General features: G+C 43.0%; 1 protein-coding gene and 1 long non-coding RNA gene across 2 annotated transcripts in view; both read left to right on the forward strand.

Annotated features, from left to right (window-relative positions):
* The window catches only part of LOC311613728, a 151,761-nt gene extending 128,221 nt beyond the window's left edge, over positions 1-23,540 (forward strand). Inside the window, exon 2 of the long non-coding RNA XR_014793511.1 lies at positions 23,446-23,540. This is a non-coding gene — a long non-coding RNA (uncharacterized lncRNA). The remainder of the gene's footprint in view (positions 1-23,445) is intronic.
* On the forward strand, positions 12,300-13,235 carry OR8A1 (olfactory receptor family 8 subfamily A member 1; the record flags this gene model as incomplete). Its single annotated transcript, XM_084867665.1, has 1 exon — positions 12,300-13,235. The coding sequence occupies exon 1, from the start codon at positions 12,303-12,305 to the stop codon at positions 13,233-13,235; it is 933 nt and encodes a 310-aa protein (XP_084723791.1). The 5' UTR covers positions 12,300-12,302.
* Positions 23,541-23,788: the final 248 nt, after the last annotated feature.

Consider the following 23,788-nt stretch of genomic DNA (forward strand, 5'->3'; position numbering starts at 1 on the left):
GCTTGTAGGTTCCAGAATCTTGAGGCAAATTCTGGTCTGTCCAATTCTAACCTTCATGGGGGCCAGGGGCCTTGCAGGGTTTCTTTAGCAAACACAGGCACTTGATGTATGTTACCGACAGCACCCAATTTTGTCTCCAGACAACAGTTCTGGCTACTGTGACCCGCACACATTGTCAAATTATCTAAGAGGGAATTTCACTTATATAGGGACCAATACAGTTTAGTGTGGCAGCTTGCAGTCTACACCCCTTACCAGGGTTTTTTTGTTTGTTTTTTTTTTTTTTTTTTTTTTTTTTTTTTTGTTGTTGTTTTACAAATTCAGGATGAAAGATTTTTTTTAAATTAAATTATTATCTTTGTACATATACCATTGCCCACCCCCTCCTATACATGCCCTCCCTCCCCAGAGTTTAGGATGAAAGATTTTTTTTTTTAATATATTTTATTGATTTTACACAGAGAGGAATTGAGAGGGACAGAGAGTTAGAAACATCGATGAGAGAGAATCATCGATCAGCTGCCTCTTGCACACCCCCTACTGGGGACGTGCCCGCAACCAAGATATATGCCCTTGACCGGAATCGAACCTGGGACCTTTCAGTCCGCAGGCCGACGCTCTATCCACTGAGCCAAACCGGTCCCGGCAGGATGAAAGATTTTTTAAAAAATATATGTATTTATTGAACTTAGAGAGGAAGGGAGAGGAAGAGAGTTATAGAAACACTGATGAGAGAAACATCAACATCAATGAGCTACCTCCTGCACAGCTCCTGCTTGGGATTGAGCCAGTAACGGGGCATGTGTCCTGACAGGTGGGAATCGAACTGCTGGAAATTGAACTGCTGACCTCTTGGTGCATGGGTCAACGCTCCACCCCAGAGCCACACTGGTTGGGCAAGGATGACAGATTTTATAGCCAGTGGATTATATAGGTTCCATCCTACGTTAATGGCAGAAGTCCCCTTGGGGAAGATAGGAAATCAAACCACAAAGGCAGAATCCATCTTCCTCCAGGCAAGTCCAACTAAAACCACTGCACACAGGCCTGTGTGCGTTTCTGAGCATGTGCAGGTATAGCAGCGAGGACTTGCTCACTCACTGATAAGACTCAGCAATGATGGTGCCTCATCTGTCTATTTCCTCTGTTTTCATGGAGAATTGTCCACTACCCAGAGTAACTCTCATGGACCCCAATCCCTGTTGTCAATCCCACTGAAGAAAAAGGAAAAAAATAATTTCTTAAAATACACACAGTCCTCGGGTTACATCAGAATCAATATATATCGTTTCGTGGTTATGTCGTCATCTCCCATCCTATTTAATAAAAGAGTGATATGTAAATTGACTATCACTCCAACACACAAGATGGCCACCACCATGTGGTCAAAGATGGCTGCCCCCATGTGGACACAAGATGGCCACCACAAGATGACTGGCAGAGGAGGGCAGTTGAGGGTGACCAGGCTGGCAGAGGAGGGCAGTTAGGGGCAACCAGGCCAGCAGGGCAGGGAAGTTAGGGTGACCAGACCTGCAGGGGAGGACAGTTGGGGAACACCAGGCTGGCAAGAAAAGGCAGTTAGGGGTTACTGGGCCAGTGGAAGAGGGAAGTTGGGGGTCATGAGGCCTGCAGTTATGGGCAACCAGGCTGGCAGGGGAGCAGTTAGGCATCCATCAGGCTGGCAGGGGAATGGTTAGGGGGTGATCAGGCTATTAGGCAGAAGTGGCTACAGACAATCAATTGGGCAGGCAGGTGAGTGGTTGGGAACCAGCAATCCTGGATTGTGAGGTGGATGTCTGACAGCCTGTTGGAGAGGGTGCAGGCTGGGCTGAGGGACACACACACACACACACACACACACACCCCGCCCATGCACGAATTCCATGTATCAGGACTCTAGTTTATTTATTAAAAAAAAAAATTTCATCATTTTGATGTATATACATATGTGCTTCATATTTTCTATTATTTACCACAAGTAAAGGTCAGGAATTATCTTTCTTTTAATTTTGTTTTTACTGATTCACTTCATTACTGCTGTGTATGTGCTCCATGTGAGTGACATAGGTGCTTATGTAGTGGGTCCCGACTTATGGCAAAAATCACGTTATGTTACACCATAGGAATGGATCTCCAATGTAACCTGTGGACCTATTGCAAGCTCTTCTTGAGATCCAAGTGCAAAGACAAAATTGGGGGTCCTCTGAAAGCTCTAGGGGGATTTTGTGACATCAGAGACAGTTTCCATGGCAACCTCATTTCCAAATGCATCTTCACAGGGCTCCTCTAAAGCCATGTTACCTGGTGCCTTGTTACAATACGGAATGAAAACAGCTCTTTGTATTTCTATATGTGCAGTACTGTGACCTTCCCAAAACTGGAATCTTTGGAAAATGACTTCCTTCTTTATTTCTAACTGAAACTATATATAACACATGGCACATCACAGGGCATGTGGAGATTTACAAATAATAAAAGTCGGCATATATGTCTCATAACTGTGCATTAGGTCTTAGTCTTCTGGTAGATTATCAAAGTTGCATGAATATGGTACCAAACTCATCCCTACATACAGCATTCCCAGCTTTAAGAAGAAGCACAAACCTGAGCAGAGAGATGAGATAGCAGCTGATAGACCCTCATGTGAAACAGCTTCAATGAGCCCTGAAAGATTTTGTTCTCTTCCATGTCTTGAATTATCTCCTTTTGATGACTTCTATATCTGCATTTCAATCCACATCTGAACACCCAACAGACAACTAGAATTCTACATATTAAAAAAATAATATCACTACCTTTCTTCTATATTCCCTCCTTAATAAATGATACAATTTCCCACTGCTCAATCACAGTAATAAAGTCAAATTGATTCTAACTAAAGGAGTCAGGCCATTTCCCTGAGGGAAAAAAAAAAAATCAGTTCATGAAAGCGAATTCACCAACAGGTGATTTTAAACTGTTCAATTTATAAGTTGTTTACAGATATGTATTTATTGCCATTTTATTATTCATATATTTGATCTTTTTTTTTTTTTTCAAGAAGAACCTTTACCATTTCTTGAACTACTAGTTTTGTGGTGATAAACTCCTTTAGCATTTTCTTGTCCAGGAAGCTTTTTATCTGTCTTTTTAATCTAAAGGGAAATTTTGCTGGGTATAATAATCTTGATTGTGTTACTGGAATAAATAGGTTTTCCCATGGTGTCACAGGAAATTAATTTCATGAACATTCATTTAAGAAGATTTTAAGCACAAGTGGTAAGATTTATTAGAGCAAAACAAAGGAAGGCCTTAGGATAGAAGAGGCAAGATCACAGCAGCATGAGTGTGCCCAGATTGGGCTGCCTAGACTCAGGGAAATATATTATAGAGGCAACAAGGAGAGTCCTTAAAGCCCACTGCTTCTCTGATTGTAAGTTTCATGGAGACTCTTAGAGTTTAGGAGAAAACAAAAGTGCAGTCCAAGAGAAGGAAGAGCACACAGGGCACAGATGTCCCCACAAAGGCTGCCACATTGGACAAGGCACTTCCTGGCACTCAGCCGGGAGACTGCGTTCACTACCACCAGGTACGCCATGCCCAATGCCTCATCCATGACCAAGTGGTTCAGCTCAGTCTCGCTATGGAAGAAGTCCAGCTTCCAGGGATGCAATTCTGCGTCTGTACTCACTAGGACCAAAAGGGTCAGTGCCCAGAGTTGCTATGCCATTACCCTGGCACCCAAGGCTTCAGCAGTCCAGCTCAGTCTTTGCTTCCAGCTGTTCTGTGGCCTATGTAGCTACCAAAAAAAGAGACTGGGACCTTTGTTAAGCTTCCTTCTATTTCCTTGGGCCTGGGAGAAGAGAGTAGGCTTTATTTCAAGCCATCCAATCTCTTTTCCCAGATTTTCCCAGGTTTCTCTCATCCCATTTATGGTCACCATTTTGGCTTCTACCCCACATACACACGTGAAAGGACTTCCTGTGCACTAGTCCACTTAGTGGGGTGGACTCGCTGGAGAGATTATAAAGCTTAATAAGGCTTCTGATTGGTTCGCTCTTCATTAGGAAATCAGAAGTCAGACAATGAAGGTTAATATCCAACTAACTGCCTACTATCACATTTGTACATCCTTGCTTTTATCACTTTGAATATTTTGTGCCAATCCTTTCTGGCCAGAAATGTTTCTGCTGAGAAATCAGCTGACAGTCTTATGGGAGCTTTCTTGTAGGTAACTAACTGCTTTTCTCTTGTTGCTTTTAAGATTCTCTCTGTCTTTGAATAACAGAGTGACATTCATTGATTCACCGAATAAATATTAAGTGAGAAACTATGTTTGGCACTGTTTTAGAAACCGTACCACACAAAACAAAGTCCCCTGCCTTTGTTGAGCTTTTACTCTAGTAGGGGGAAAGACAGACAATAACATAAGTAACTCATGCAATATTTTAGAAAATAATAGGAGCTATAAAAAACAAAGAAAAGGGGTGAGGGTTGTGAGTTGTATGTTTAAATAGGGTAGTAAATTAGGCAATTTAAGGAAAGTCTTGAGAGAGTATGGTCAGAGCTGTGCTGTTAACATCAACTACTCTAATGGACCCACAAGTGTACATACCACTCCTCCCAGGCAATGCATTATTATTGTCCTGGGCCTCAGTGAATGTCTTCGCCATAAGCACTGGCTCAGGAGAAACCAAGGACCTTTCTGAACTTTCTTAGAAAATCAGAAGTCACACGGTGAAGATCACCACCCACATACATTTCTGGTTTTCAAATAGCCAGCTCGAAATTCCTTTAATTTCCAAATCAGCTTTCAGGACGGGATCTGACAAACTCCTTTGTACAGGGACTAATTGAGCTGGTGTGTAGCTACCTTTACTCCAAATATATTCACACAGCATTGATGATGTTGTTAGCCAAAGGCAGGAGGGATCTCTATTTGGAGAAACTCAAGCTTCAGTGAACAAGGGATTAAGCTATGTGCTTTTTTTTTTTTTTTTTTTTTTTTCAGGGCATCTCATGAGAAGTTTATGAAGTCATTCCACAACTGCAGAAACCCAGCTTCTTGTCAAGTCCAACTACAGTCACTATACCTATCTCTGTGCTTATGTGTGTGCCCACATCAATCAATGTCTGCTTGCTTATCCACCTCTGTGGGTGGCGTTTAGCTAATGCTCCATGATAATTGTGCTTAATTTGTAGATTTACACTTACGACTTTGCTGTGTCCTCCAGTGACTCTAATGAATCCCCAAGCCTAAGCTTAATCCCACTACACGTAAAGTTAGAAATGGAGAAAAACAACGAACTATCATACACTCTCTTAGGAATGCAACGGCAAAGAAGACCTCGGGGGTTCATTAAAAGTTTACTTTTCTCTGGGAGCCTTGGGGGATTCTTGCCTGTATGACGCAATACCAGGTTAACTTCTGCGGAGCTGATATCGCTTCAGAGACCATTGCCATGAAAACTGTGCTTCAAGTGCACTTCACCTATGGCTTCTCCAAGATCAAGTTCACTGATGGCTTGCTTTAACACAAGCAGAAAGCAGTAGAGAAAGAAATGTTTCTGACTATGTTCATTTTTGCACGAACCCTGAATCTCTCCTTCATAGTTTCTTTGCTTTAGTTATTTCTAGCTCAGATCTAGTGTATATTTTTATTTCATCATATATAATGTAATTCTGATACTTAAACATTGTATACAATGCCTTACATATATGTTTCAGAGTCCATCAAAAGCACTAGCATAGACTTTAGTAAGTTGTTCATCACTCTCCACCAGAGAAACACAAAAACACACATTATTCCAAAAATGAGGCTCTCTGGTACCTAACTTTTGACCTGGAAACACCATTTTACCTCTAAAAGAAACCAAGTTTCTGGAGGAAATGGTTATTTCCTGGCCTGAAGAATGAAACATATGAGATGAGCTTGGAACATCTTGTCATATCAGATAGCAAGGAAGCAATTAGAGACTAATATAGCATTGTCAAAAAGACAGGAGGAAAACAGAATTCTGCAGGCCAAAGAAAAAAGTTTGGCAACAAAACAATAAAAATTGCAGTAGAGCGAAACCATAAAATATGTTTAAATTAGTGAGAGTATAAATATACTAAAAAACAAAACAAAACTGGTCACTGGTCACCTTTGGAGGATAATAAAAAACTAAAACATTACCTATACTAATAAAAGGGTAATATGCATATTGGTCACGACACCCTCACAGTAACAACTGAATAGCAGGCTGCAAGGGGCAACCAGGTCGGGAGGGGGTTAGGGAGGGACAACCAAACGACTGACCAGCAGGCTGCAAGGGGCAACCAGGCCAGGAGGGGGGTTAGCGAGGGATGACCAAATGACTGACAGCAGGCTGCATGGAGCAACCAGGCAGGCAGGGGGTCAATGAGGGGTGACCAGGTCAGCAGAGGGGGGTCAGTGAGGGGTGACCAGGCCAGCAGTGGGGGGCAGTGAGGGGCAACCAGGCCAGCAGGAGGGCACTTGGGGGCAACCAGACCAGCAAGGGGGGGGACACTAAGGAGTGACCAGGCTGGTGAAAGAGGGCAGTTAGGAGCGATCAGGCTGGCAGGCAGAGGCAGTTAGGAATTATCAGGCTGGCAGGAAGGGGGAGGAGCAGTTAGGGGTCATCAGGCAGGAAGGCAGGTGAGCAGTTTGAAGCCAGTGGTCCTGGATTGTGAGAGGGATGTCCAACTTCCTGTTTCAACCTGATCTCTGACAACCGGCAGTCAAACATCCCCCAAGGAGTCCCAGATTGGAGAGGGTACAGGCTGGGCTGAGGGTTACCCCTCTCTCCCATTCACAAATTCCGTGCACTGGGCCTCTAGTTTTAAATATTAGAAAATGAAAGCGATGTGTTTTTATTTGAGCTATAGTGAATACATGAATCTATGCATGCAATTAAATTGCATCAATTAGATACATATACAAATGGGTATTGGCAAAACTGGGGAAACCTGAGTAAGATCAGTGGATTGTGTGTGGCAATTTGCACTATCCTGAGTGTAATGTTGTAGTATAATTTTGCAAAATGCTATCCCTTGGGAAACTGTACAAAAGGTGCAGAGAATCTCTCTATATTATATCTTACAACTGCATGTGAATCTACTTATTTCAAAACAGTTCAATAAAAATCATTAGCAATATTTTCATGAATAATGTTACTGAATGTATTCTTTTTTCTTTTGTTTTTTTCTGGATGTATTTTTGAAAAGTGCATTTTCTTATGAACATATTTCTCTTATGAATGAGGATATGTGTATGAAGAGTTCTTATTCGTCTACTAGAGGCCCGTGCATGAAATTCGTGCACTTGGAGGGGTGTCCCTCAGCCAAGCCTGTGCTCTCTCACAATCCAGGAGCCCTCGGGGGATGTCCAACTGACGGCTTAGGCCCTAAGCCAGCAGTTGGACATCCTTAGCACTGGTGCAGAGGTGGGACAGGCTCCTGCCACCACTGCTGTGCTCACCAACTGTTAGCCAGCTCAGGGCTTCTGGCTGAGTGGCACCTCTCCTGTGGGAGTGCACTGACCACCAGGGGGCAGCTCCTGCATTGAGCATCTGCCCCCTGATGGTCAGTGCACGTCATAGAGACCAGTAGGTCCACAGTTCGGTCAATTTGCATATTAACCTTTTATTATATAGGATTTTCTTGTGTCTCTCAACCTTCTGCCATTCTATAGTGTCAGAGTGTAGGTATAACACCAGGGTGACAATTTAATGTTCCTTATAAATTCACATTGCTTGGTTAAAATTGTATGGTCGGTTTTAGTAAAATATTTGAATTTGCTTAAAACCCCTTTAAGCCTAGTTAATTATGTGTAATGAAAAGTAATCATAATGATATTAACTGGTGATGATGTTGATGGTTATGACTGAGTTGGTTTTGGTAGTGGTGGTGGTGATGGTAGTGATGGTGATGGTGATGATGATAGTGGTGGTAATTATGGTGATGGTGATGATGGTGATGATGGTGATGATGGTGATGATGGTGATGGAGATGGTGATGATGGTTGATGGCTGGGTTGTTCGTAAAATCTTTGAATGTTAGCATTAGATTCTAAATCTCCCAAGCTGCAAGATGACTCTATGAAAGGAAAATTACCACACCTGGGAAACAAAACATGCTTCACAGCAGAGATGTAAACCAAGACTTAATTGTTCCTTTAGCAAGGACTCCAGTCTCTGAGGTGGCTGCATCCCACGAGAGGCTCTGCCCATAGACATATAAACGTACACCCAGGTCTCCCATCCTCAGCCCCCCCCCTTTTTTTTTTTACAACTGCAATAGCCCCTTTGAGTAAATGTACGTCTAGAAATAAATCTGTATGGTTCTCTCATTTTTCTGACGTTTATTTCCTGATTGTTGAAACCAAGGCATCCTCTAAAATTTCCAGGAGACTTCTAGTCTTCATCGGCACAGGTATTTACAGATTTAAAGCAATTTTATGGGGGAAAATATATATATTTCATGAACTCCTGTTTTTAAATGTGTGATATTTCCACCATGTGGTTTCCTTCATCTCTAAGTGTTTTCTCTTTGTGTGTTCTCATCAACAGCAGTTCTGAGCCTCTGCTGGTCTACTAAAACTAGAGGTAATAATTGTAATAGCTCATATCAGATATGTGGATCATATTTTTCTATTTATACCATTAGATGACTATGGGAGTAAAAAATGAAAACAATTCTGTCTTGTATTTTCCCATCTGCTCTGCTTTGTAAAGCACTTTGAATTCTGGTGTTGGAATATTGAAGGTGGATTTTCTATCTTTCAGATTGTTTTAAGAGTAGAAGGGGATATATATATAAGAATTTTTAATCTATTGTCATCTAGAGGAAATTTGTTTTTGTTTTTGCAATAAATAGAAATAATATTCAAATAATCTTAGCTACCTCTGGTTGTAGTTATCATGAAGTTAAATTGCTTCTTAAATACCTCACCACCAATAATGTAACAAATGAAGTTTAAAATGCAATGCAGGTTTTATTCTCTTAAATCCTAAGGATTTAAAGATTCCTACACTTAGGAAAAAATAAGTACAGTTAGTTTTGACATTATTTTATTTTTTTATTTTATTTTATTTTATTTTTTTAATTGATTTTGTACAGAGAGGAAGGGAGAGAGATAGAGAGTTAGAAATATCGATGAGAGAGAGTCATCGATCAGCTGCCTCTTGCACACCCCCTACTGGGGATATGCCCGCAACCAAGGTACATGCCCTTGACCGGAATCGAACCCGGGACCTTTCAGTCCCCAAGCCGACGCTCTATCCATTGAGCCAAACCGGTCTCGGCAGTTTTGACATTATTAATATAGGATCCAAATGAGACAGTGTCTTTTAAAGTGCTACATTAAAAACCAGGCTAAAATGTTTTTTTAAAATACATATATACCTATACACATGTAAATGCATATATGCACTGAAAAAATCAAGAAGGGTAGTCATTACCAGTGATAAGTTTCTAAGGAGCAGGAAAGTGGTATTTTATTTTTGCCCATTTGAACATCTATTTTTCTACAATGAACATATACTACCTGGGTAATTTTCTTACCTGAAACCGGCAATACAATCTTTCCTCTACCTCCCAAAACTCAATAAATTACAAAATGATAATACATTTCTACACAGAGATAAGCTACAGCAAAACAACACAGACTGGGGGTGAGAAGTTCTGGGTGTTAGGCCCAGTTCTGCCTCTTTTAGACTTCATTTTCCTAGCAGATGGAAAAAATAACATAGCATTCCTCTTTTTTCTATGCCATGCACAACCCAAGGCATCAAGTGTAAAGCATGCTTAACTACAACATTTCTTAGAGCTGCCGGTGTGTAGATATGGAAGGCTACACAGTAGGGCCAAGAAAAGAAGCTAATGACCAAGAGAGAGCCGTCTGAGCCTCAAGTCCCAGCAATGGAGTCTGGCACTCAGTCTTCTCAATAGGAAAATGGGAAGGAAAATCAGACTCTGAACACCTTTCTCCTCATAGCCCACATTTTAGGAGGAGTTAATAAGAAGGACCTTTGAAAAGCATTATAGAAAAGTTAATAATTATATAAGGAATCATTAAAATAGTGGGAGTTTGTGGTTTTCTTTCTTTTTTTTAAAAAAACATATTTTTATTGATTTCAAAGAAGAAGGGAGAGGGAGAGAGAGACAGAAACATCAACGATGAGAGAGAATCATTGATTGGCTGCCTCCTGCACACCCCACACTGGGGATCAAGCCCCCAACCCTACCATATGCCCTGACCAGGAATCGAACTGTGACCTCCTGGTTCATAGGTTGATGCTCAACCACTGAGTCACACTGGCTGGGCAGTTTATGGGTTTTTGCTTAAGAAATACATCGCAGGAACAGTATGTCTCTTTATAGGTATTATATCCAGCAATGATGATCCATGCTCTTTAGGTTCATGTCTATAATTGGAGTCCTTTGCTAGTAGGTAGGTAATGGGGCCATGGTTTAACATTATGATCTGGAAATAATAATGGTAATGATGACGGTAATAATAATAATGATGGCTGTTGTGCCAAGGCCCAGGCTGCATCACAGATCAATCAGACAGAGCCTCTGTTGGTGGAATGCAGACATCATTTCCTCCTTTTTAAATGCGTCAGGTAGTTATAATATACAGTCAGCGTTGACAACCACAGCCTTATGGGCTAAAGTTTAGTAAAGAACAAATTCTAGACCACCTAATGATAACTCACGTTTTTATAGCAACTGAATACTTGCAAAAAAATTCTAGCCCTAACTGATTTAGCTCAGTGAATAGAGCGTTGGCAGGTGGACCAAAGGGTCCTGGGTCCAATTCCAGTCAAGGGCACAGATCTCGGTTGCAGACTCCTCCCTGGCCAGGCCCTGTTCGGGGCTCATGCAAAAGGCAACCAATTGATGTGTTTCTCTCACGTCGATATTTCTCTTTGTCTTCCCTTCTCTTCTTCACTCTCTAAAAATCAATGGGAAAATATCCTTGGGTGAAGATTAAAAATATAAATAGTTTCTAAATGGGCTTTATCCGATATTAGTTTCATGCCCACTCTGAGAAATGCGATCACTAACTTCTTTATCTTTCAGATACAAATGGATTTGTACTCAGTTGCCCTGTCAGTGCCTCCATTTGAGATAGGCATCCATACATTCACATCCAGTAAATATCTAAGAATTGCATAGATGACAGTGACATTTCATTTTTTAAGCAAAAGGCATCACCAACTATAAAATATGAAATACACCGCTTGTTACCTACAGGGCAGAGGTTCTCGAACTTTATCACGCACTGGCATTGCCTGGAGGGAACGTTATGCCCAGGTTGCTGGGCCCCATCCCCCAAGTCCCTGACTTGGCAGATATGCGGTGAGGCCCAGTCTGCCTCTCTAACGTACAGGTGATGCTGAGGAGGCTGGTCCGAGGACCACACTTTCAGAAGCAATGCTCTAGGGCAGTGGTCAGCAAACTGCAGCTCTCGAGCCACATGCTTACCGTGTAGTAAGAAGCTGTGAGGATTAGGCAATTGTGGCATATTGTGTGCAAAGAGGTAAAGGGTAGGGTATTTTGAGAAACATAAAAGTGTTAAACGATCCAGCTCTTGGTCCCTTTTTCCTCTCATCGCTTTGATCTTTGAAACACCCAGGATCTGGTCTTCCTTCCCAGCGAACAGCAGATGAGGGAAGGATGCACCAAGAAAGAGCCCACGCCCAGCTGGTGTGGCTCAGTGGCTGAGGTCGACCTGTGAACCAGGAGGTCAGGGTTCGATTCTTGGTCAGGGTACATGACTGGGTTGCAGGCTCAATCCCCAGGGTGGGAAATGCAGGAGGTGGCCAATCAGAAACATCATGATTGATGTTTCTATCTCTCCCTCTCCCTTCCTTCATGAAATCAATAAAAATATAGAAGGAAGGAAGGAAGGAAGGAAGGGAGGAAAGGGAAGGAAGGAGGGAAGGAAGGAAGGAGAAAGAAGGAGAAGGAAGGAAGGAAGGAAGGAAGGAAGGAAGGAAGGAAGGAAGGAAGGAAAGGGAAGGAAGGAGGGAAGGAAGGAAGGAGAAGGAAGGAGAAAGAAGGAAGGAAGGAAGGAAGGAAGGAAGGAAGGAAGGAAGGAAGGAAGGAGGGAAGGAAGGAAGGAGAAGGAAGGAGAAAGAAGGAAGGAAGGAAGGAAGGAAGGAAGGAAGGAAGGAAGGAAGGAAGGAAGGGAGGGTGGGTCCAGGATTATCAGCTGCTCCAAATGCTGACCACTAGCTGCACCAGGGAGTCCCAGATGCAGCCTCTCACAAGCTCTCTCTCCTCCCCACAGGGCTCCCAAACAAAGGAAAATGGCCACGGAAAATCACTCCATGGTGGTGACAGAGTTCATTCTCCGGGGATTGACCAATCGGCCCGAGCTCCAGCTCCCCCTCTTCCTCCTCTTCCTGGGCATCTACTCCGTCAGCACGCTGGGGAACCTGGGCATGATAGCGCTGATCCGCCTGAATGCTCAGCTCCACACCCCCATGTACTACTTCCTCAGCAACCTGTCGCTCGTGGACCTCTGCTACTCCTCCGTCACCACCCCCAAAATGCTGGTGCACTTCGTGTCCGCGAAGAACAGCATCTCCTACGCGGGGTGCATGTCACAGCTCTACTTCTTCCTGGTGTTGGTCATCGCCGAGTGCTACATGCTGACCGTGATGGCCTACGACCGCTACGTGGCCATCTGCAGGCCTTTGCTCTACCACATCGTCATGTCCCATCACGTCTGCTCCCTGCTGGTGGCTGTGGTCTACGCCATGGGGCTCCTTGGCTCAACCATAGAGACCGGCCTCATGCTAAGGCTGCCCTACTGTGAGGTCCTCGTCAGCCATTACTTCTGTGACATCCAACCCCTCAGGAAGCTTTCCTGCTCAAGCACCTATGTCGTGGAGGTGGTGGTCTTCTTCCTGGCCGGATTCAACATCATCGTCACCAGCGTGACGGTCCTCTTTTCCTACGCCTTCATCTTCGCCAGCATCCGCCGCATCGGCACCACGGAGGGCAGGTCCAGGGCCTTCAGCACCTGCAGCTCCCACCTCGCGGCGGTGGGGATGTTCTACGGGTCGACGGCGTTCATGTACCTAAAACCCTCCACCGCCAGTTCCCTGGCCCAGGAGAGCGTGGCCTCCGTGTTCTACACCACGGTGATCCCCATGCTGAACCCCCTCATCTACAGCTTGAGGAATAAGGAGGTGAAGGCGGCCCTACAGAGGACCCTGCAGAGAAAAACGTTTTGATGCAAAGGTCATTCTTCTTCGTTTTGGAAAGTGAGTTGTTACAAACGCCAGCGAGAAGCCCTCCGAATGCCCAACCACAGTGGGAACAATCCCTTTTCCCTACTTTTTAATTTAAAAAATATATATATTTTATTGACTTTTTACAGAGAGGAAGAGAGAGGGATAGAGAGTTACAAACATCGATGAGAGAGAATCATGGATCAGCTGCCTTTTGCACACACCCCTACTGGGGATGTGCCTGCAACCAAGGTACATGTCCTTGACCGGAATTGAACCCAGGACTTTTCAGTCCACAGGCCGACGCTCTATCCACTGAGCCAAACCGGTTTCGGCAAGAAGTCATGTCTTTTCACCCATCACTGGGCAAATCAACAGGTAAACGGCAGTGGAGGCTTTGCAGCCGTTAGAAGCAAAGGATTAGCTACAGGCTACGTAGCTCAGAGCCATCGTGCTCTGAGAAAAGCGAGGCAGATAAAGAGACATAAAACACACTGGGATGGGCAGTGCCCTTGGCGGTCCCCAGGCCTGCCTCTTGCTTTCACAGTGTTTCGACGGAACAGACACGGGGATGCCCCTTCTTCCATCTTCCAACCTCCGACCACCACCCTCTAACCTCCTTTCCAGTCACCGCCTTCAGAACCACCTCAGCCAGCCTCGCCCCTGAGGCCAGCCAACACTATTTATTTACTTATTTATTTTTTACCTTAACTCCTATTGCCGAACAGCCATGAGCTCCCAGATTCATCAGAATTATTCCACCGAGGCTGAGGCTGCCGCCAACCACTGGGCTGCCCACACCTACCTCTCTTTGGGCTCCCATTTCCGTCGCGCAGATGTGGCTCTGGAGGGGGAGTTGGTGGAGAAGAGGCTGGAGGGCCCTGGGCGTCTCTTAAACATGCAAAGCCAGCGAGGCGGCCACATTCCCTCCCAGGCCGCGCTGAGGCCTCCCAGGGTGCGCGGGGTGACCCGCAGGACGCCTCGGCCGTGGAGGGGAGCCTGAGCCAGGCCCCTGTGGAGCTGCAGGCCTGGGTTCCGCCCGCGCACCCTCAGCTCTGTGACTTCCGGGAGAACCACTTCCGGGGTGAGCAGGGGAAACGCATCAAGAAGGTGGGCAGCACCTGACTCCCCTCCGCAGGTGGGGGCCCCGGGCTGGGCTGGGCGAGTGTCTCTTCCAAAGGCTCCACCCTGCCCGCCCCCTTCCCCCCCAAGCACGACCAGGAGCCTGTGGGGCCCAGAGGCCTTTGAGGGGCCCCTCTGCGTCCCCTGGTGCCTGCCTTTTGCCTGAGCCTCTCCCCGAAACTACTAGCCATTCTTTTAACCCCCCTGAAGCCCTCTCCCGTGCACTGCACCGAATGGAAACAATAAAGCTTTTTGCAGCAAAAACAAACAAAACAAATTTTATTCCAGTTTTCTCATCCCCCCCCCCCCCCAACACACACACCTTATCATGGGTGTGATGTAGTGTTTCCCTAAAAAGAAAGACTATGAGAGAACATATTTCATTAGCTTCTTATTCCATTTTCATACCACTGGTGCAGAAGAAATACGGACGTGTGGAGCATTCTCTCACACGTGTCCTCCGAGAAGTACACTCAGCCTAAACTTCACAAGGTCTCTCTCCCTTTTTGGCCGATGGTTAACAACACTGTATTAGATACTTAAAAATTTTGATTCTCGATCAGGACACATGCTCATGTTGCGGGCTTGATCCCCCCCCAGTGTGGGGCGTGCAGGAGGCAGCCCATCGATGACGTTTCTCTCTTATCAATGTTTCTATCTCTCTCCCTCTCCCTTCCTCTCTGAAATCAATAAACATTTATTTAAAATAAATAAATAAATAAAATTTCCAAAAGCAATTTATGTGCATGAAGAAAATGTAAGTAGTTAAGAAAAAAAATGAGATACTAAAAACACCGTATTTCCTCCAGCTAGTGATTACCATTCTTAATTACTTGGTATCTATCCTTCCAGATATTTCTGTATGGATACATATGCCTTTTTCTCTGAACTGGGACATATAAACATACATATAAACATACATTTATAACTTGCTTTGGTGTGTTGCATTTTTAAATACATGGTTCCATATGAGCCCCTCCCTTCCAAAAATACCTACCCTAACCACTTTCCTCTAGGCTTCAGATTGCAGCAGGAAAGAGAGAAATCCACGTGGCACAATGATCTTTCTACCTTAAATGTCGTGCCAGACATGGCACCCTTTATTCATAACTATAACTTGTTGAGTTGTGTTTATCACCCCCATTTCACGATAAAGGCTTTAAAGATCATAGAGAGATTAAAAAAAAAAAAATGGACCACTGACATCCAGCTAGGAAGTGGCAGAGCCAGGATTTGCATTAAGATCAGACCGATCCCAAAGTTTATTCTCTGAATACTTAGTGGAACCGTATAATTTACCACCAACTGGGGTATTTCTGAGAATTACAGGGGACGTCAGCAAAAATGGCAGAGGAGGAAATTCCCAAGTGTCCTTCCATCCCGAAAAGCAATGAATAAACTGGCAAAAACATTCAAAATGGAACTCTGGATACTAATTAAAAGCTTGCCACAATCCAGGGGAGCACAAGGGGGAAACTTAAACCTCAGTCAGAGCGCTCTGTGGCTTTTGAACTTGTTCTGGATGTGTCTCCTGCTCCCAGCTGGGTGCTGCTGGCCTTGAAAACAACAGCCTGCATTCCTGGTAACAGATCCTGCTCTCCAGGAATTGTGGTTGTGTGTTTTGTCCCGTCTGGTGGCTCTCTGGAGGACCCGCTCAAAGGGATTGCCTCGGTTTTGCCAACCTGGACCTCTCCCAGGGCTAAGGAGGCAGCTGGGAGTGGTGGTGGCGGGGGTGGGGTAGTGGGGGGAAGCCGTTTTTAGAAAATGTTTAAAGATGAATGCATTTGTCACTGCCCCCTGGGGCAAGGGGCAATAGTTGGGGCAATAATAGGTGAACCAAAACGTTTGGGAGGAAAGACTAGGGAATGAGACGCTTGGAGAAATAAGCTCACACACATTCCTGAGAGCCCAGAGGACCACACACAGACGGTGCGCACAGGCTCAGAAAAGACCTGAGAGGACCAGAGGCTATCACCTCTGACTGACCTTCAGGCAACACTGTTTATAACGGCTCCTAAGTGGGAGCAACGCAAATGCCCATCAACTGATGCATGGATAAATAAAACGTAATACATCCATACAATCCAATGCCATCCAGCCTGAAAAAGCAATAAAGTACTGCCACACCACACCACAACACGGACAAATCTGGAAAATATTATGCTGCGTGAAAGAAGCCAGACACAAAAGGCCACATAGTGGATGATTCTGTTTGTAGGAAATGACAATAGAGAAAACGGATTAGTGGGTCCCAGGGGCTAGAGGCAGGAGGGAATAAGGACCGACAGCTTCTGGCCTGGGCTTCCTTTTGAGATGATGGGATGTTCTGGGACTCAGTGTTTCCCGAAGTGTGGTACGCGTACCCCCAGGAGTACAGGAAGGGTTTGGTGGGGATATGCACTGCACCGTGCTTAGCTGCGCCTAATTCTACGTTCTCATGAGTACGAGGGGTGCTCAGCGTTACGAAAATTATAGAAGGGGTACACATATGTCAAAAGTTTGGGAAACACTGAGGGTTGCACAGCACTGCGGATGTATTAGGAGCATTGCATCTACGCCTGAAAATGCTTTCAATGATGAATTTTTTATTTTTATTATTTTCTTTAAAATATATTTTATTGATTTTTTTACAGAGAGGAAGGGAGAGAAATAGAGAGCTAGAAACGTCGATGAGAGAGTAACATCGACCAGCTGCCTCCTGCATACCCCCTACCGGGGATGTGCCCGCCACCAAGGTACATGCCCTTGACCGGAATCGAACCCGGGACCCTTCAGTCCGCAGACCGACGCTCTATCCACTGAGCCAAACCGGTTTTGGCTCAATGATGAATTTTTTAAATGTCAGGTGACTTTTACCTCAATAAAAAGTAAAAATAAAACGGAAAAAAGGAGGGGGGGAATGTTCTCATAGCTGAAATGCAGCTTCCCTGGCAATTGACATCAGCTCCGAGCATCTTTCCTGGTGTTACATCATCCAGACAAAGAGCCCTCAGAGGTTCTTAGAGAAAAGTCCCCTTTTAATGAACCCCTGAGGTCTTGTTTGCTCTTCAGTCCCAAGGAGAGTCTGTCTTACGGGGTTTATTTGAAGTTTGTGATAATGAATTGCTTTACTCTATTTGTAAAATCTCATCGGTGGGATTGAGGACAGGGATTGGGGTTTAGTAATGAGACTGAGGATGTAGCAAACCTCTAAGTGAAAACCTCACAATAAGACACCATCACTGCCAAGTCTTGGTTGAATATAGGCTATAGAGAAAGAACAGCAATCATTGATTAGTGTACAGGTGCATACACTTATAAACAGGCCTTTAAAAATGGATTTCAGTCTCTATATTATAATTTCATAACCTCTCCAAAGGAACTAACTCCATCTTAAAACTCTGACCCAAAATATATCTAACCCACCTGCTCACTGAATCTTGAATTTCTCCTAATTGAGTGTGTGTTTTTTTTTTTTTTTTTTTTTTTTTTGCTTTGGCTGAAAAGTCTGTCCTCATTAAACTAAAAGTGTCCCTAATAAGGAATGTGGAGTACAGGTGATCTCATACCAGCTCTAATCATCTGTGAAGGACTGAGTTTACCAAATCCCTTCTGAATCCAATGACAAAGTGAATGGAATTTAGAGCAGACTGAGCTGGGTACCTGAAGAGCAGAATTGGGAATATACAGGTGCCTTCATTATATGGCCTTTGATTTTTTAAAAATGCTCACAAAAAACCTCTTGCTCTTCTAAACTCTCAATATACATCTAAAATGTCCTTCCTTACAGCAGTGCTTTGGGTGAAGGTATGGTTACTAAAGTGCACGATAAAAGGTACTGCCGGAAAGCAAGGTTTCATTGAACCATGTTTACCCAATAGGACGTTAGAGTAACTGATATTACTGAACAAAACTCTGGCCATGTCTTCTTCAAGTAGTATTTGCAACTTCAAACCTCAGGTCATAAAAAGCACCGTGGCTTCCTGTTTGCTCTCTGTCTTGGATCACCTGCTCTGGGAAAACCACCTGCTACGTTACCCAAGGAAGAGACCCTCCTGATGGGGAACTGAGGCCTTCTGTCAACTCCTGTCAACACCCAACAAGGCACTGAGACCGCCAGCCAACAATCACTGGATGAGCTTGCAAGCTGACCCTCCAGTCCCGGTCAAGCCCTGAGATGTCTGCTGCTCCAGTCAACATCTCGATTGAGCCTCACGAGAGACCCTGAGCCTAACAACCCAACTAAGATGCTTCTTAATTTCTGATCTGCAGAATTTTTGAGATGTTTGTTGTGTTAACCACATGTGTCAAACACAAGGCCCGCGGGCCAAATCCAGCCCGCCAGGCCTTGCAATGTGGCCCGCACCGCGCTGTCATCACTGCACTCCGCTGTCAGTTTATGACATTGTCAGTTTATGACTGTTCAGTAAACCATTCAGCCCGCGATTTAGGCTGGATTTTAGATTTTGGCCCCTTCTCTGATTGAGTTCGACACCCCTATGTTAAGCCCTCCGTTTCAGTGCAATTTTCATGCAGCATTAGAAGCTGCTGTATTTCAGCGAATAAAAGTTAGAAAGCCTGACTAGTCAAATATTTATTAAAGAACTTGAATCTACTAAACTAGATGCCTTCACCTGTAAATTCTTCCAAAATTTTAATAACTGACACGAATCTTGCACAAACTTTTCCAGATAATAGACAAAAAGGAAATACTTCCTAACTCTCTTAATGAGGCCAGAATAACCTGCCAAAGTCCTTACAAGAAAGGAAAATAATATCTGGCTTGCTCATTTTCATAAGTATAAATGCAAAATCCTTTAAAAAAAAAAAAAGCAAACTGAAACCACCAAAAATGAAGATAATGTATCAGAATCAAATAAAGTTTTTTTTTCCAGGAAAGCAAGACTTGTATAACATTCAAAAACCAATCAGTACATTTCATCACAATAACAACTATAGGGAGAAAAAAGTCCTTTGAACATCTCAAATTATACAGAAAAGTACTTTTAAAAATTGAACATCCATTCAAAATAATCACACTTAGTAAACTAGGAATATAGGAGTTTGTAAAAAAAGAATATCCAAAGACAGAGAGAGAGAGGAAAAACAAGATAAGGATACCTACTATCACTACTTATATTCAGTATTGTACTGAAGGTCCTGACCAGTGCAATAAGGCAAGAAAAATAAATTTTCAAAAATAAATTAAAGACATAAATATTAGAAAATAAATTATCACTTTTCACAGATTATATGGTTGGGTAGACAGAAAATCCAAAAGAATCTACAAACTATTAGAACCAATAAATGAATTTAAAAGATTTGCAGGATAAAATATCAATATGTAAAAATCAGTTGTAGTTCCTTATATTACAACAAGTAGAAAAAAAATTTAAGTACTCTTAATAATATTAACAAGAAATATCAAATACCTAGGAATAAATCATAACAAAAGATGTGTAGGACATCCACATTGAAAACTAAACATCACTAGGAATAGAAAATAAAGAGACCGAAATAGAGTGATATATTGTGTTCATAAATTTGAAACCTCAATACTGGAAGGATATTAATTTTCCTCAAATTAAGCTATAGATTTAGCAGTCTCAATAAAAAAATTCTGAAACTGATAAGCTGATTATCGAACTCATATACTATGTGTACCGGTTAGTAATTCGGATGTTTTGATCAAAGAAAACACAATAATTTTAAGAGAAACATCAAAAGTGCTTTATTCAAAGTTAATGTCCATCGCTAGCTACACATTTCCCCCATCTTTCAGGTAATTTGTGGGTATCGTCCCAATAGAACTTTTCTTGTTTTGAGGCAAACCATTCAGAGACTCAATTTTTCACTGCTTCGTACATTTTGAAGTGCTGCTCAGAAAGTGCGTGTGCCATCGATTGGAACAAGTGGTCATCTGAAGGAGCAAGGTCTTGTGAATACGGCAGGTTGATTAATACTTCCCAGGCAAGATCTTTTATTGTGTCTTTAACTGGTTTTGAAGTGTGTGATGGTGTGTTATTATGAAGCAAAATTACTTTGCTGTGTCTTCTGGACTACTCTGTTCGTTTTTACGATCAAAGTGTGGTTCAAATTGACCTGGACATTCTTTGTCTTTCACATCAAAATCATCACTTTTAAAGCGTTTAAACCAGTGTGCACACGTATCCTGAAATGAAGCATGTTCACCACAAGCTTCCTGAAGAATACGATAACTTTCAGCAGTACTTTTATTCAAAATAAAGTAATGAATTAAAACTTCCCGCAAATGTTGTGGTTTTTTTTTTTTTTGACATGGAATTCAACATTTTTAAGCATAAAAATATCTAAGATGTTAACACCTTCAGAAAATTTGACATATGAAGTTTTGAAGCTTGTTGTCAATACAACAAAATAGCATACATATCAAATTGCATAAACAACCCAATCAGAAAATGGGCAATGGACCTAAATAGATACTTGTCGAAAGAAGACATAAGGAAGGCCAAGTGACATATGAAAACATGCTTAAAGGCGTTAATCATCCGAGAGATGCAAATCAAAATGACAATATGGTACCATTTCACACCTGTCAGAATGGCTATCATCAACAAATCAACAAACGACAAGTACTGGTGAGGATGCGGAGAAAAAGGAACCCTCGTGCACTGTTGGTGGGAATGCAGACTGGTGCAGCCGCTGTGGAGAACAGTATGGAGCTTCCTCAAAAAACTGAAAATAGAACTCCCATTTGACTCAGTGATACCACTTCTAGGAATATATCCCAAGAAACTAGAAACACCAATAAGAAAGGATATATGCACCTCTATGTTCATAGTGGCGCAATTTTCCATAGCTAAGATTTAGAAACAGCCTAAGTGCCCATCAGCAGATTAGTGGATTAAAAAACTGTGGTACATCTACACAATGGAATGCGGTAAAAAATAAATAAATAAATAAATAAATAAATAAATAAATAAATAAAATAAGGAATTCTTACCATTTGCAACAGCATGGATGGAACTGGAGAGCATTATGCTAAGCGAAATAAGCCAGTCAGAGAAAGATAAATATCACATGATATCACTTGTTTGTGGGATAAAACAAATAACATAAATTGATGAACAAAAACAGATCCAGAGACAGGCAAGCATTGATCAGACTGTTAAACCTCCGAGGGAAGGTAGGGGAAGATGGAGGTAAGGCGGAGAGGTCAACCAAAGGACTTGTATGCATACATATAAGCCTAACCAATGGACACAGACAACAGGGGTTTGAGGGCATGAGTGGGGAGGGGGGGAGGGGGAGAATGGGGTGATAAGGACACACATGTAATACCTTAATCAATAAAGAAAAAAATTAAAAACTGCATATATGTAAACATGTGTAACACCATCTATTGAAAAAAAAATCCTCATTATTAACCAGTACACAGTAGCTAGAAACTAGAAACCCAATTATCCATCAATTGATGAAGATAAACAAATTGTTGTATTTCTACACAATAAAAGGAATCAAAATTTGATATGCACAACAACATGGATGAATCTCAAAAATATGTGGAGCAGCCTAGCTGACATGGCTCAGTGGTTGAATGTCCACCTATGAACCGGGAGGTCACGGTTTGATTCCCGGTCAGACCATATGCCCGGGTTATGGGTTGGATCCCCAGGGTTGGGCATGCAGGAGACAACTGATCAATTATTCTGTCTCATCATGGCTGTTTCTATCTCTCGCTCCCTCTCCCTTCCTCTCTGAAATCAATTAGAATATATTTAAAAAATATGTTGAGCAGACAAAAAAAATGCATACATGTAATTCCATTTATATTAAGTCCAAAACAGGCACCAATGGATGGTTCTCTTAACTGTGATATAGAGCAAAAGAAGCCCAACACAAAAGAGCACATACTATGATTTCCATTTTTTGTAAAGTATAAGGCAAAAATAACTACGCTATTAGAAGTTATGATAATGATTACCCTTTGGGAAATGGTAGTTATTACAAAAGAGCACAAAGGTAGCTTCTGGGGTGCTAGTAGCATTCTGTTTCCTGATCAAGATGAAAGCTGACTGAACTGTACACTTAGAATATGTGCTTATGAATGTATGTTTTTTATACTCCAGTAAAGAAGTACACTAATTTTTTTTTAATTTTTTTTGCCCTGGCTGGTGTTCAGTTGGTTGGGCATAGTTCTGCACAATGAAGGGTTGCCAGTTTGATTCCTGGTCAGGGAACATACCTGGGTTGGGGGCTCAATCCCTGGTGGGGAATGTGCAGGAGGTAGTAATCAGTGTTCTGCTCTCACATTGATGTTTCTCTCTCTCTCTCTCTCTCTCTCTCTCTCTCTCTCTCTCTCTCTCTCCCTCTCTCCCCTCCTTCCTCTCCCTCTAAAAGTCATTAAAAATATCTTTTAAAAGTACACTATTTTTAAAAACTAAAACAAATATATGGATACACACCAACTACACACGTTTGGCAAAAACACACATGTTGAAAAGATTCAGAAATGAGAGTGCGGAGAGGCTAAAGGGAGATGAAACAGAGGATCCCTTTTCTTGCTCCCACGCCCGGGTCACTCCAGTGGGCGCTCACTGGGCAGCTCTGAATCAGAGCTGGCCTCCAGCCTGGGGATGGGGAGAGAGACAGGTCCAACCCAAACGTTTGTGGGCCCAGGAGAAACAGTTCAAATAGAAGCCCACATATCATGTATCTAAAAAATTAAATGTTATAAATAAAGCTAGAAAACTGATTTAAATAAAAAAATTCTATCGGCCTACCTTGACATATTTACACACACACACACACACACACACCCCTTCATAATGACCTGAATGTCAGGTTTAAATTTAGAATCCTCCCAGTTCCCTTCTTCCCAACACGGCGAAGTCCCCACATCGCAAGAAGCCTCATAATTGCATGTGTGTGCAGCCCGGGTTTCTAAATTCCCTCCAGCTCCCTCAAGGAGCCTTTTCTTCGTCCTAGGGGTGCACCCCAGCAGAAAGATGTGTAAACGAGCTGAAACTGGTTTGGCTCAGTGGATAGAGCATTGGTCTGTGGACTGAAGGTCCCAGGTTCGATTCCAGTCAAGGGCATGTACCTTGGTTGCGGGCACATTCCCGGTGGGGAGTGTGCAGGAGGCAGCTGATTGATGTTTCTCTCTCATCGATGTTTCTAGCTCTCTAACCCTTTCCCTTCCTCTCTGTAAAAAATCAATAAAATATATTATATTAAAAAAATATGTATAAACGGGAGGGTACACCCAAGGAAAAGGCCTGCACAGGCCCTGGGGCCATCTGGGCACGGAATTACAGCATCCCGGGTGCCAGATGGGTGGTCTAGAGTAGACTCTGAATGGGTGCATCCCCTTGGCCCCATGGACTCTTTGCCTTGTGAGAAGGCCGCAGCCAAAGGGGACCCGTGTGAAGGCCAAAGTCGGGGCCTCTAAGGGCAGATGCCCTATGCCCCACTGA

Source organism: Pipistrellus hanaki (genome assembly GCF_964339955.1).
Source record: "Pipistrellus hanaki genome assembly, chromosome: 19".
NCBI classification, from domain to species: domain Eukaryota; kingdom Metazoa; phylum Chordata; class Mammalia; order Chiroptera; family Vespertilionidae; genus Pipistrellus; species Pipistrellus hanaki.